The 15,069-nt window shown below is 36.5% G+C and overlaps 1 protein-coding gene across 1 annotated transcript in view; it reads right to left on the reverse strand.

Annotated features, from left to right (window-relative positions):
* The window catches only part of LOC141292542 (junctional adhesion molecule 3B), a 46,864-nt gene extending 33,729 nt beyond the window's left edge, over nt 1-13,135 (reverse strand). Inside the window, exon 1 of the mRNA XM_073824574.1 lies at nt 13,035-13,135. Within this exon, the coding sequence (XP_073680675.1) occupies nt 13,035-13,083 (49 nt within the window). The 5' untranslated portion in view covers nt 13,084-13,135. The remainder of the gene's footprint in view (nt 1-13,034) is intronic.
* Nucleotides 13,136-15,069: the final 1,934 nt, after the last annotated feature.

The following is a 15,069-nucleotide window of genomic DNA, read 5'->3' on the forward strand; positions in this document are numbered from 1 at the left end:
TACGGCTGGGTATTGATATACATTTTCTAATTTGATTCAGATTCATAAGGGTATTTGTCAGTTACGTCATGTCAATTTAAATGCTAATTGGTAATAGTAATGTGAGGTAATGGTAACTTAATGTTGAGACAGTAACTGCTCTGTTGGAATCAGTGAATTCATCAAACTTTTTTCAATGATTCATAAAAAGGACCCACTCAAAAGAGTCATTTGTTTGTGAATAGCACTACACTGGTTATGTAGCATGGTTTTGATTCACTAAAAAGGAGCGTTTCATTAGAATCATTCGTTTGTGAATTGAGTGTTAACATGTCTAGTTAAAAAAAAAACAATCAATTATATCCTGATTTGATTCCAATTCATAAGGCTATTTTTCAGTTACAACATCTATTTAAATGGCAATGGTATTGTAAGGTAAAGGTAACTTGATGTTGATTCAGTAACTGCTCTGTTGGATTTAAAATTCAAACTCCTAAGCTTGTTTTTAAAAAAATTTCAATGATTCATCAAAAGGACTTGTTCAAAGAGTTATTTCTTTGTGAATCACACTACACTGGATATGTTGCATGGATTTGATTCGCTAAAAAGAACCATTTCATAAGAATCGTTAGTTTGTGAATTGAATATTACCATGCCTAATTTAAAAAAAAAAAAAGAATTAGGGAAAGAACCACATTTACAAATCGATACAAATTTCCAGATTTGATTCTGATTCATAAGGGATTTTTTCAGTTATGTGAGGTAATGGTTACTTGATGTTGATTCAGTAACTGCTCTGTTGGATTTAGAATTCATCAAAATGATTCAAACTCCTAAACTTGTCAATTTTTAATCAAAAGACTCGTTCAAATAGTTATTTGTTTTTGAATCGCACTACACTGGTTATGCCATTTGGTTTTGATTCACTAAAAAGAACCGTTTCATAAGAATCATTAGTTTGTGAATGAGATGTTAACACGCCTAGTTTAAAAAAAATGAATCAGGGAAAGAACCGCACATACAATCAATACACATTTCCAGATTTGATTCTGATTCATAAGGCTATTTTTCAGCTACAATGTCCATTTCAATGATAAATGGTAATGGTTATTTGATATTGTTTCAGTAACTTCTCTGTCGGATTTAGAATTCATTAGACTGATTCAAACTCCTAAGCTTGTTAGTTTTTTCAATGATTCAATAAAAGGACTCGTTCAAAGAGTTGTTCGTTTGTGAATCGCACTACACTGGTTATTCCGCATGGTTTGGATTACGTATCTAACATGTCTGGTTTTAAAAAAATAAAGAATCTGGAAAGAACCACGCTTACTGTACAATCGATACACATTTCCAAATTTGATTCCGATTCATAAGGATATTTTACAGTTACAATGTCTGTTTAAAAGGTAAATGGTAATGTGAGGTAATGTAACTTAATTTTGATACAGTAACTGCTCTGTTGGATTTAGTATTCAGCAAACTGATTTAAACTCCTAAGCTTGTCAGCTTTTTTAACAATTCATCAAAAGAGTAATTTGTTTGTGATTAGAATGACACGGCTTGTGCTTCATGGTTTTGATTCACTAAAAAGAACCAGTTTAAAATAATCAGTTAGTGAAACAAACTACACCAGCCATGCTGCTGTTATTATGTACATGTTTCATGAAGCAAGCCATTTTACCTCACAAATTCAATCTGTAGGGCAAACAAAGTTATAATATGACCGCTTTTGCTGGAAAACTGCAGATTCAGCAAAAAACATGGTGCAGGAAACACTGGCACAGGGTAAAAGATAGATTTAAACAACTGATAAAGTGAGCATTCAACTGTTTTAGCAAGGTCTCACAATGATCATCAATAAATGTTGGTGCATTCACAAATGTAGAGCAAAAACTCCACCTTTACCTTTAGGATTTATTCACACTGCATACATTTTGCATCGGTTGATCCAGATGTGCGTGCCAATTCCTAACGTCCCGACCCGACTGCATGGCGCTTATCTGCTTTAATCCTTTGCTATCCAGTGAGAATACAATGTAAACTCACTAATGAGGGTAGTTTCATGAGGGGAATAGTATTTCCTCAACTGCTGAAAATATCTCACTCGGTCAACTCTATTGCCGTCGTTTTGGAATCTCCAATTTAGACAGCAGTAGATATAATTAACCCCACCCATGATAAGTGTAACACGTGTGATGTCTACTTCTGATAGACAACTGCTCTCCATTTTCCTGAAATGCAGTCAGCATTAGGAGGAAACTGATACAACAATAAGTGCTTCACCCTACATTTTCGACCTCAGATTTGAAGTTTCCATTTCCATTGCACTCATGGTCCTCTCCCTCAACAATAGGATGTTGCCCATAGACATACAATATGAGGAGTGATCTTGAGTGGTGCTGATAAGAAATAAAGCTGCATGGTTGCCCACTTCCGCATGAATGACTCAGTAGCAGAGAATTTATTTCACTATACGTCTGTGGTGGTTTCATCCGCTCAAAAGTGAAGATTCCATGAATGTGCACAGAACCATAAGATCATTGTTCATGTGCAGGAAGAAAAGGAGTCTTTTCTCAACTTTGGGGAAAACTTTCACTTCTGAGGAGTGCAATGGCTAGATGGGATCGTACTTTCTAGGGACCAAGCTAAAAGGCATTATTTGTGTGTCTTCTAAGGCCTTATTTTGGCCATAAATTATTTGTTGTCTCTATTCTTTCTCGACTGTTTTGTGTTTTAATATTTCAAGAAGCCACACATCAGTGTTCTCTTTGTTCTTCAGTCCACAGAACAACAAATGGAAGCTGTAATTGAAAGTACAACACAATATGTTCTCAGACATTGTGGCTTCCTGTCCCTTCAAGATCAGTGCTGTGAATTTAAACACAGTAAACTAATTCACAATTACTGCACTGCATCATCATAAGAACATAGTACTAAAACTGTGGCACACAAAAGCAGAAAAAAGAGAAAATGCTGTGTCCCTTGAGCTCAGAGGCAAACGATTGAAACTAACCTTCAAAATTCAATTGAAGCATCAGCATAATTAGAAATTCTGTCCTCTTAAGAGACAATTTATGCAAATGCCATTGCAGTTCAATACTTTCAGAAGCCAGAAATTATCATAGGGCATTAGAAAAAACTGCTACAGCCAATCATTTCTACTATTTATGAGAACATCCCCGAGGCCATGCACACTCCCAGCTTTGCCAATGAAGAGGTCAAGTACAACAGATACAGCCTGTTAATGTAGTGCAATAATGCTAGCAAATACACATCACTCTTTGCAGTGTAAATCTAATACTAAATCAATGTACAATCAAAATTATGAACCAGATCTAGCCTGAACGCTTTGGTAGCGTTTAAAAGCAAATAATATGGAAACCTCCACCTTGACTTTTTACAAAGAATCAGTTACAAAGCTACGCTTTCACATTCCTTCTCTACTGTTTTCGCTCTTTGTTTCCGGAGAACATCAACAACTGCGGCATCTTTTCCACTTGGTTAGTTACAGTAAGATCCTTTAATTACATCCAGCATTCTGGCATTGTTTCCGTATCTCTGCACGTTATTAGGACGTCTTAAGTCTCAGCAAATCTTCTTAAGGCTACTGACTGATTAGTTTCCTGCAGGAAGCATCTCATGCCCCCTATCTTAGCGACTCCTTTTAAGGTCATCTTGGTGTAAACACGTAGCCTGTATTGTCTGCAATAGGGCAAATCTCAGAGATAACGTGTTCGCCTTGGGACACCATGAACAAACTGCTATGTATAACCGTCAGATTTCAGAAAACAAGTCATTCGCTTTTTGACATGATACTTAGGCTACCGTAGTTTACATTAAAATAACTCAAATTAGCATTTTTGATTTCATAGAACACAAAAGAATAGGGATATAAAAAAACTCACGATATGATTATATTGCGATATGAAGTCTGTGATACAATATTTATTGTGATATTTAAAAAAAATGAAAATTTACTTTTTAAAGTTAATTTATTCTATCTAATGCACTTTGAAAGTTCAAAATTAAGAGCTCCAACCTATTTTCTTAACTAAGAAAACTCTGAAAAAAGTCAGTGAATTGACTTGTACCTTGACTTGCAACTTTAAAGGAGACTCAACCCTCTTTTTTAGTTGTGATATACTGTCTCAGTCTAAATTACATTCACAATGGTGTTTTAGAAGCCAAACAAATTAGAATAAAATAATAAATATATAAAAAAATTATATTATTGTTATTCCTATGACAGTAATAGCTATGTATTGTAAAACAACTGCACTGTAAATTAAATAAAAATGAATTACAATACTTCTCTCCTAATTTCTACATGTAAGAGATATTTTAAATTTGGACTGCAGTAACGTTACCCATTGTCAGCAATTCATATTGCACTTCTAAGCTTTTATTTTGACAGAAACGGCAGTAGAGCTTTTATTTTGACAGAAAACTCCAGCTTCAGTGAAAAAAAGGCTTACAAATCTACAAATCTAGTGAAATGCTTTAATCATCTGCTGTCAAAAGAAAGGATACCTGGTGGTCGTCGTGTTCCCAAACGCAGCTAAACTCACAGCACATGCAATAAACCAGTTCACGGCTTTCACTGTAAACAGAGCCGCTCTGAGGCGCAGAAAACACCAGATCACGAGCTGATTGCTTGAACGACGTGAGAGCTTTGCTTAGGGTGTACTCACACTAGGCAGTTTGAACCGTGCCCGAGTGCGTTTGACCACCAAAGCACGGTTCGTTTGACTAGTGTGAGTGCTCCGAACCGTGCCCGGGCTCGGCTCATTTAGCCGTCCCTGGCCCGCTTGGAAGAGGTGGGCCTGAGCACGGTTCAGTTGGACTCGGGCGCGGTTCGCATGCAGTGTGAGCGCTAACCGTGCTGGAGCACGGAACAGGACACGTGACGTCGCGTTTTTGCGAGGTAATCAACGTTTTTATAGTCTGTAATCAAAGCTGCAAAGTCCTTGCTGCACTTCAGCTGGTACCTTGCAAATCTCCTCATACGAGCAGCACGATTGCGCGAAAATTTTCGTGCCATAAAGGCGATAGACCTGTTTAACAATTGGCTGTGGACCACCGCGGAACAAACGACTCAAAATTACTATCCACAAAGTAAAAACAGCGATGGAATAAATTGCGTTCAGCGAGAGCGCCGCTCTTCCCGTTTATCCTGAAACCGTCACACCATAATGACGTAAGCGTGCTCCGGCACGAATGCTGAAACCTATGTGAGTGCAGGCCAGCGGGGGAGTGGGGAGGGGGGATGCCATATTGTGCTCGGTTGGTTGGGCATCTTTTTTTTTTCCACTTTTTCCTTCCACTCAACTTTCTGTTAACATGCTTGGATACAGCACTCTGTGAACAGCCAGCTTCTTTGGCAATGAATGTTTGTGGCTTACCCTCCTTGTCAATGATTGTCTTCTAGACAAATGTCAGATCAGCAGTCTTCCCCATGATTGTGTAGCCTAGTGAACCAAACTGAGAGACAATTTTGAAGGCTCAGGAAACCTTTGCAAGTGTTTTGAGTTGATTAGCTGATTGGCATGTCATCATATTCTAATTTGTTGAGATTCTAATTGGTGGGATTTTGTTAAATGTGAGCCAAATCCTCACAATTAAAAGAACCAAAGACTTAACCTACTTCAGTCTGTGTGCATTGAATTTATTTAATACACAAGTTTCACAATTTGAGTTGAATGACTGAAATAAATTAACTTTTCCATGACATTCTAATTTATTGAGATGCACCTGTATATCGTTTCATATCGTCACATGACCACGATAATATCAAGGTAATATTGCTATCGCGATACCACGATATCGATACTATCATTACATCCCTACAAGAGAAGATATTTTAAAGAAGTTTAACTTTTTTTCTAATACAATGAAAGTCAATGGGGTCCAAAACAACAATCCATTGACAAATACTTTATGTTTTCTGCAGAATAAAGAACACCATACAGGTTTGTAACAACATGAGGGTAAGTAAATGACAACATCCATTTCTTTAATTTTCATGGTTCTTGTAAATTGGAAACCACAATACACATAAAAACTTATTTGAAATTCCTGAGTTTTCCGCACTGGCCTACAAACTGCTGTTATGGCCGAACAGCTTTATTGCCAGTAAAAAAAAAATCCTTAACCACCAGTCAAAACAAACATATTCTGCCAATTATGCTATACATACATAGGCTTATATATACACCTCGGGCCACCGGGTAGGAAGATCTCGACCAATGCCTGGCATAATGACAAATATCCTAGGAACTTACATGTTCAGGACACACTTGCAAACCCACAACAGCTGTACTCAGCGCATACTATTACAAAGTTCATTTAAGTTTTAAAGCCACTAGAGGACTCAAACATCCTTTTCAAAAAGCAAACCATTAAGCTTGTATTTAAGAGTAACTTGTTTTTTTCAACTGCTCTGGGTGATGATGATGGGGGAGTTACAATGATGGCAATCTGACTCGAATAAAGACTTTTATCTTAATCTATGAATACAGACGCTCAGATTTAATAGCATTTTGTGAATCAGATGGCATCTTGAAATAGATCTAATTCGCCTGTGGCTGTCATAAAAAGTTCAAGCTCAGCTTTAAGGGTTGCCCGGTTTTATTTTCAAACTCATCCCTGTTAACTTAGCAAGTAAGTGCGAGGAGCGGTATGAGGTGGCCTTAACGCCGGCCTGCCAGATGGTCTGAGCGCAATCTGTCAGTGCAATCTGACCAGTCGGCTAAACGCACACAACAAATCTGGTGCTAATGGTGGATTTTAACCCAGGGAGGAGTTACACTGCAAATAAGATTCTCATTAAGGTTGCTCCGTTTATGTTGCCTTCACTTATCAACCGTTAATACAGTAGACAGTGGAGGCACTATTTTAAGAGAGGTATTTTGCAGCTATTGCTGTTTAAAATATATAGGCTTAGAGTTAAAAATTGATACGAAATAGGCTAGGGTAATACATTTTCTCCTTTCCGGAGAACAGCCGTGTTAAAAAAGTAGGTGATAAATTGTTCTTATGATTGACTGTTTGCGAGGCTGACTAGAGTCATAAAAATGACAAAGCGTAATTCGATGGAGAGATCATAAATCCAAGCGGATGAGCTGTTTGTTGATAGAGCTTCGATTCATGTATCGGAGTTTCTTGTACAGCCACACATCATCTCCCACAGTCACTAACCTCAAAAATGAGCTTCTGAGAACTTCTCAGTATTTGGAAATGTGAAAATCTGTCACGCTCATCATCTTATTCCCTCAAAACCTCAACTGGAACAGTCAACAATTGCATTTGCAGGTCTTTTTTTATCAGCATGCCGAAGTCATCTGCTCTTCATAGCAGTTGCTTTAGAACTTGATATCTGCTGTGAGGGATTCAAATCATCGTTACCAAGGTGAATCATGGGAGTTGGCCTGTTCTATCTGTCAACGTTTGTGTGATAGTGCACATCAAATGCAAGGTGTGCAAACGGCGGGAGAAACTCGATGAAGATGCTACTACATCACAACCGAGACAAAGATCTTGTATCAAATTGTACGTTCTCCTTACATTATTAGATGCATGAGACACTGGAAAGTTCTTTTAACCTGAGTAGTGCATTTTTAGAATGGTGTGTCATGTGCCAGACATTGCGAAAGGCGTCAGACACAAGCATAACAGCATGCTTCCATAGAAAAAAAATGGAAAAGCGGCACAGTGGATTAGAAAAAGCCTCCTTAGCCTGCATGTGACTAATGTAAAACCAATTATTATCATGTCAGTTTACATTCAAATTTACTTTCGTAAGTATTTCTGAGCTTATAAACAGGACACGTGGCTTGTTTCCATAGAGAGCCTGGCATTTGATTCCAGCGGCTGTCAGATGATCGGTTGCATATTTCTATTTTTAGCAATAATAATTACCTTTGTGATGATTGCATTATAAATCAAGGTTTAATTTAAATTCGCTCTATACATGAAACAAGTCTATATGAAAATGAAAACTGAGGCGGAAGGAGACACTCATTATCTCAGTCTCTGAAATTGGTTAATAAGTAATTACTGCATGAAGCTGACAGTATCCAACTGATTTAGTCTGGAGCTATTCACCTACTTGAACAAGCAACCGGCAAAGACAAAGTTGAGGAAGATTTGGACAGGCACAGACTTTTCCTTCGGAAGGATGTGATGAGATAGAATCAGCGACAGGAAATGATCTAAACAGACTTCGGTATTCAGAAATGATGAGCACTTGGAACAAATAAAGAACTGTCTCTTGAGTAAACAAGTAGTTGAAAAGGTGATATACAAACACGAATTATGTATTATGATAAATACATGAATAGTGTTAAAAAAATATTAATCATGAGACAGTCAAAAATCAAATATAATCAAAAACAAAGACAAGGGGTAATTCAAAAATGACCCAAAATGAAGCCCAAATCGAACCCAAAAACGTTTTCTCTAAAAAAAAAAGACAGTTTGCCTCAGTTGTTGAAAACTTTTTGAATTTGAAAATCAGGGTAAATGTAACTTTTTTTGTCTTCTGGGAAACAACTATCTTCTGTATCTTCTGAAGGGCCGCATTAAATGAGAAAAATCTGATATTTAGGCAAAATAAGAAAAAAAGCACACAGCTTCATTCTGTTCAAAAGTTTACACCCCTGGCTCTCAATGCATAATTTTTTGTTCTGCAGCATCAGTGAGCGTTTGAACCTTCTGTTATAGTCCCTCAGTTGTCCTCAGTGTGAAAAGATGGATCTCAAAATCATGCAGTCACTGTTGGAAAGGGTTCAAATACACAAAAATGCTGAAAAACCAAAGAATGTGTGGGACCTAAAGGATTTTTCTGAAGAATAGTGGGTAGTTTAAGTGTTCAGGACAAACAAGGGACTCATGAACAACTATCACTTAACAAACAAACAAACAAACAAAAAAATAGTAAAAAAAAAAAAAAGCGTGGATCATTCAAGTAACAACACAGTATTAAAAATCAAGTCAATGTAAACTTTTGAACATTTTGAGTCATTTTAATAAATTCAGCTATTATATTCTCTTGTGGACTATATGTAAATGACTTTTATGTGAAATATCTTCTTCAGGTGAAATCAAAGGAGTCCAGTGCTGTTTTGGACCCCTTTGACTTCCACTTTGCTAAAAACAGTTTTGTGAAAAACATCTTTTATGCTCGACAGAAAAAAGAAAGGTTTGGAAAGACATGAAATAAAAAGAAAAATCTGCACTAATCCTGCTTATTTGCACAGGCTCCAGTATATCCAGCACAGCAGTCAGGAACTATTTTGATCAATGCCTATCTTACACATGGAAGTCTTATTGACATTTAGAGAATGTACATGCTTGCCATTCCTGACCTGCGAATCTGTTCGTTCTAGGCTTTCCCTTCCACATCTGTCACCGCTTACCAAAAGATACAAATGAATAAAAGCAGGATAAGCATAAAAAACACCTCTCATGTTTCCATTTCATAAGAGTCTCTCAGATTTCCTTTTAACACTTATGACTTTGATACTAAAAAATGCAAAATGTTTCATATTTAACTCAACTGACACTTTATATAATCTTCACCTTTTGCGCATATGACGTAAATGAAATCTCAAGACGTATGTTTGTGGGTGAGCATTCCACATTTGTTCTCAATGCTGAGTATCTGTGGTAGGCTGAGTGGGACATATTTTAGCTCCGTGTCAGGAGGGTCCTCCATTCACTTGCACCCACAGCCACTCAGCTGTTTCTGTACGTTACTCTGGGTTACTCCGGCTGGCTGACCGGACATGTGCCGTTCTCCTGTTGCTCAAAGACTCAGCATGTTTCATCACGACAGCCTGCCTGTCCCGGTACCCATGCGGATTATGCTGGGACCCCCCGTCTGGAATTTTTCCCATCACTATTGAGTGACGATAAACTACCTTTAGGAACACAAGATGCTGTTTACAACATACTTTTCCCATGCGGTACCTTCTAGCTAAAACGAACTCAAGCACGTGCGGAAGGGCAACGTGTCTTTGTCCGCAACAGCCCTGGGTGAAGAACACAGAGAACGGCTATGTTTTCCGTGCACATTTCTCTCAGTCGCTTACTGAACACATCAGAAATGTCAGCTTGTAACTGATGGACGTGCCCAGAAGGTCCAGCATGCTTTTCACGAACCCCCAGAAAGCCATTTGCTGGGAAGCAGCGGGTGGAAGAGAAAGCACACTCAGCCTTCTAGGGACAAGCTATCACTTTCACTGTTTTTCACTATTTAAGCTGTATTTAATCACATCTGAAGTACAAACCTCACAAGCAGACAATTATCAGCATTTTCGCACTAGGTGACCTAATGGTGAATGTGTTTTATTGTTTCACAACATCACATTTCTCCAAAGACTGAAGCGTTCGCTGTGGACTAAAATGGAAGGCTACTACACGTCCAAGTATTCATCTAAAATATGGGCTGTGATCTCAACCTTTGTACTATTCCTGAATCTATTTTATCCTATCCAGTAAAGCATATCTTGGCACCAAAAGTGCTGGCAAAAGACACCGGAGAGTTTCCACTGTACAAATACACTTGTACAGAGACTAGACACAGGCTTTTAAGCATATAAGGTATAACAAAGCAAGAAGAAACTGCTTTTGGCATAGACTTTGGACTGTTCTGTTGATGAGGTGACTTATGCTGAAACTTTTTTTTTTTTTTAATCAGACTGCCTAAAAATATTATGGAACTTGTAGATTTATGCTTAATATTGTTTCAAATCACACCAAACATTAGCTGCAGTGTATTTAAATAAATAATACTAAAAACAAAACATGTTTTAAACAATGTAGCATGGCCACTGTAATGTAAAGTATTACATTTTTAATTTACAGTCAAATATTTATATTTAAATGACTACACTGGGTTAAAAACAACCCATTGCTGGGTGAAATATGGAATTAAATGCTACCCTGGCCTGGACCATAAAACCAGTCTTAGGTAGCACGGTTATATTTGTAGCAATAGGTCAAAATTGTTGTTTTTTTCTTTTATGCCAAAAATCATTAGGATATTAAGTAAAGATCATGTTCCATGAAGATATTTTGTAAATTTCCTACCGTAAATATTTAATTTTAATAACTTAAATAACTTAATTTTTGATTAGTAATATGCATTGCTAAGAACTTCATTTGGACAACTTTAAATGCTTTTTTACACCCTCAGATTACAGATTTTCAAATAGTTGTGCCAAATATTGTCCTATCCTAACAAACCATACATCAATGGAAAGCTTATTCAGCTTTCAGATAATGTACAAATCTCAATTTCAAAAAATGGACTCTTATGACTGGTTTTGTGTTCCAGGGTCACAAATGTTTAACACAACCTTCTGGGTAGTTTTATTTAACTCAACTATTGTTTAAAAATGACGATGGCTGGTTTAAAATGAAGCAAAAATAGGTTGAAAATTAAAAATCAGACACATAATTACTAGAGACATCAGCAATAATCAAAAGGTGAACATTTATTAATAAGCAATTTAAAATATGTTTATTATTTAGTTATTATTTATTAAATTTTAAATGTGATTTTCTCAATATTTAGATTCTTTTTGTACCCTCAGATTCCAGATTTTCAAATAGTTGTATCTCCGTTAAAGATGGTCCTATCATAACGAATTTCAGCTTATGTATTCAGCTTACAGATAATGTATAAATGTAAATAAAAAAAAAGACACTTATGACTGGTTTTGTAGTCCAGGGTCACAAATTTTAAAAACATACAGTAAATGAATTAACAAATAAACAAGAGATGGTAGATTTTAGAGTATTTACTACACAACACAGACTTACCAGCAGTATTTAGTGCTTCAGTCTGTAATTAAGCCAGTCAGCATACTTGAATAATCACAGGAGATGTGCAGTTTTTACAAGAGCCTACGTGACTCCCTACAACTGCAACCTTTTAAAAAGGTCAACAAATGTTCATTTTCCAAATCAAACAAAACAGATAACGAGAAAATAAAAAGCACATGACGTGAACAACAACAAGAGTTTATACTAGGCTCAAAATCGACTTCAGCAAACTGTCAATATGATTTATTTAGGCTACAACAGCGAAGCTATTGAGCTACTAAAAGAAACTTCATCTTCCGACTGAATTTAATTAAGCTATTGGTCTAGACTGATTAAATTACGACCGACTCTTCAAACGACCCAGGACAAAAATATGCCATCTTTTTAATTATTTCCCCGAAGCACTAAACTTAAGACTGTAGAATTGTGAAAGCTGAAGGCAATAAATGCTGAAATCAAAGCGAGTGCTAATGCTTGGAGCCCGCGTTGCGCGCCGCCTGATCCCCTCTTATGAACACTTCAAGCAGAAAACCGTTATCTCGCAATAAACATTGCCCTGCTTCCAACTCAAACAGTTTATTATCGTTAAAAACAGTCAAAAGTAAAGAAAACGAGAGTGTTTTGAAAAGCGAAATGGAAAAACACCACCACTACAAAAACATTACTCAGCCTTAATTTGTTTATGCAATTTCAAAAACTTTTACAGCGTGAACAAAGAACTGAGGCGAATGATCCAGCGAAACAAAACAGCACGAAAACACTTTTCCATGTGAGTTTTATGAGATTATAAAAGCTGTGCTTTAAAAAGCAAATCTAATATTCACGTAAACAACCCATGTAACCTGTAGAATAAGAGAATAGAGACGTGCGGATTTATTTATGGTTAGTTGGACAAACACGCAGAGCGGGATGCGAGTCTCCACCAGCCCGCGATGAGAAACATTCCAGCGCGACACAACTAAAATCCAAAGCCCACGCTGTAAAACAAGACACATCCATCCGAAAATGTTACTTTTATCCCACTTTGGATTCAACAGCCACATCTCATGTGAAAGAGCTAACGGGTTAGCTCAATAGTTTAGTTGGCTTGAAGAGACCAGCACTTCTGTGAAACAGGACGTTCAGTGAAAGACATTTGAAGAACTTCGATAAATGATTCACCGCTATTTGTATCACTTTTGCCTCTTCTACAAGGAAAGTATAGAAGTGTGGGGATGTGTACTCACATTGCACGGAAAGAAGAAGCAGAACGCAAGCCAGTGGTGTTAACGCCATCTTGGAGTCGATGAAATGTTCAGTTTAGCTGTACATGCGCAAAGTAAAGGGCTTTAGGAGAGGATGGAGAGGGCTCGCGTACACCGACCGAAGTGAGAGAGAGAGAGAGAGAAAGAGAGAGAGGCACGTCGACCTATTGTGTTGAGTTTCCATGACTACAAACAGCATCATCGTCATGAATATTCAAGCTTTTTTTAGGAATTGGTCAGCGAAGTTGCACCACTCCCTACTGGAACGTCGTGTTTTTGTAGTTAAGTGTTTATTTATGAGAATCATTGCCCCTCAACATTTCACATATCGTTTCTACAAACTTTGAAACTTCATATCGCTATTCGAAATTATTTCATATTTCCAGTCTAATTTCTCTTTATTTTATTTCACAAATGTGATCATAGACACAGGGCAAAAGAATTTATAATCAAATACAGCAATATAGAGCTATCATTGTGGTAAAAGTGTGCTTATAATTGCAGCAAACTTTAAATCTTAAAAGTATAAACATGTATTAAGGAATATGTTAAAGGATAACTGTTGCCAAAATGCAACCTGGGATCTCCGAATGCGAATGAATGGACTCCATAGGACGAAATATTAGGCTTATATGAGGCTCTTTTTACAACTAGAAGTTTAATATTGTTTTTTCACTTGCGACAAAACAACGAATTAGCCGTGCATTTATATGGAAATATGCTTTAGGAGCTATCCATCCTCGCACTCGGAGATCGACACCTCCTGACTGGCAAGACGGCCGCGCCAGCGAGCGGAAACTCAAACAGTGAAAGTGAACTGTTCAAAACCTTTCTTTTTAGTAAACTGTGTGTACACGAACAATGTTCTCAATGCTCGAATTCATGTAGAGACCCAGGCGATACTTCGAGCAAAGTGTCATGGTGTGTCGAGCCTTCTTAGTGTTGTAAAAATATCGATTTTGATGCGCTCAAAGTTATGCCCCTAGTACTCCCATTCACCGGCCATTGATCACAAAACTAAATCACGGTCAATCTCAAAAATGGCTCGTTTGTCGTAATTATGCTTTTAGATATAAGTTTGTCTCGTTTACAGTAAAAAAAAAAAAACAGCCCAGGTTGCATTTTGGCAACAGTTATCCTTTAAGACTTTACAATAAGGTTCCATTAATATATTGTGAACAACATTTCTTACAGTATTTATTAATCTTTGTTAATGTTAGTTCACGTTAATGTTAACAAGCACAACTTTTGATTTTAATAATGCATTAGTAAATGTTTAAATTAACATTAAGATTAATAAATGCTGTAGAAGTATTGTTCATTCTTAGTTCATGTTAACTAAAGTAATTAACTAATGTTAACTAATTAACCTTATTGTAAAGTGTTACCAGGAATATTAATGAAATAAAAGGCCACTTATGTGTATTTTAAGAGAATACACTTTCATGACTTTGTTTCTAAGTACATGTAAATGTACTTTTTTAAATAACTTTGTAATACTTTCAAATTATATTTAAAAAGTACACTTATTTTGCTGTGTGGACTGATATATTAAAGTACTAGATTATAATTTAGACTTAGCTGTGTAAATATACTTTAAATGTACTAAATTACATCTTTATCATTACAAATGTATAATTTAAAATATATTTAAATAGACAGCATACAAGTGACATTAAAGCATACTTGTTAGTATTGTCAGAAGTGCACTTTTATATTTCCAAGGCAACAGAAATGATGAAATTACATGTACTGTACACTACCAGTCAAAAGTTTTTGAACAGTAGGATTTCTAATGTTTTTTAAAGACGTCTTGGTAACACTTTACAATAAGGTTCATTAATTAAACATTAGTAATGCACTAACTAACATGAACTAACCATGAGCAATACATTTATTACTGTATTTACTAATCTTCATTAACGTTAGTTAATGAAAATACAGTTGTTCATTGTTTGTTCATGTTAGTTCACACTGCATTAACTAATGTTAACAAGATTTTAATAATGTATCAGTA

This window comes from Garra rufa, chromosome 19 (assembly GCF_049309525.1).
Source record: "Garra rufa chromosome 19, GarRuf1.0, whole genome shotgun sequence".
NCBI lineage: Eukaryota > Metazoa > Chordata > Actinopteri > Cypriniformes > Cyprinidae > Garra > Garra rufa.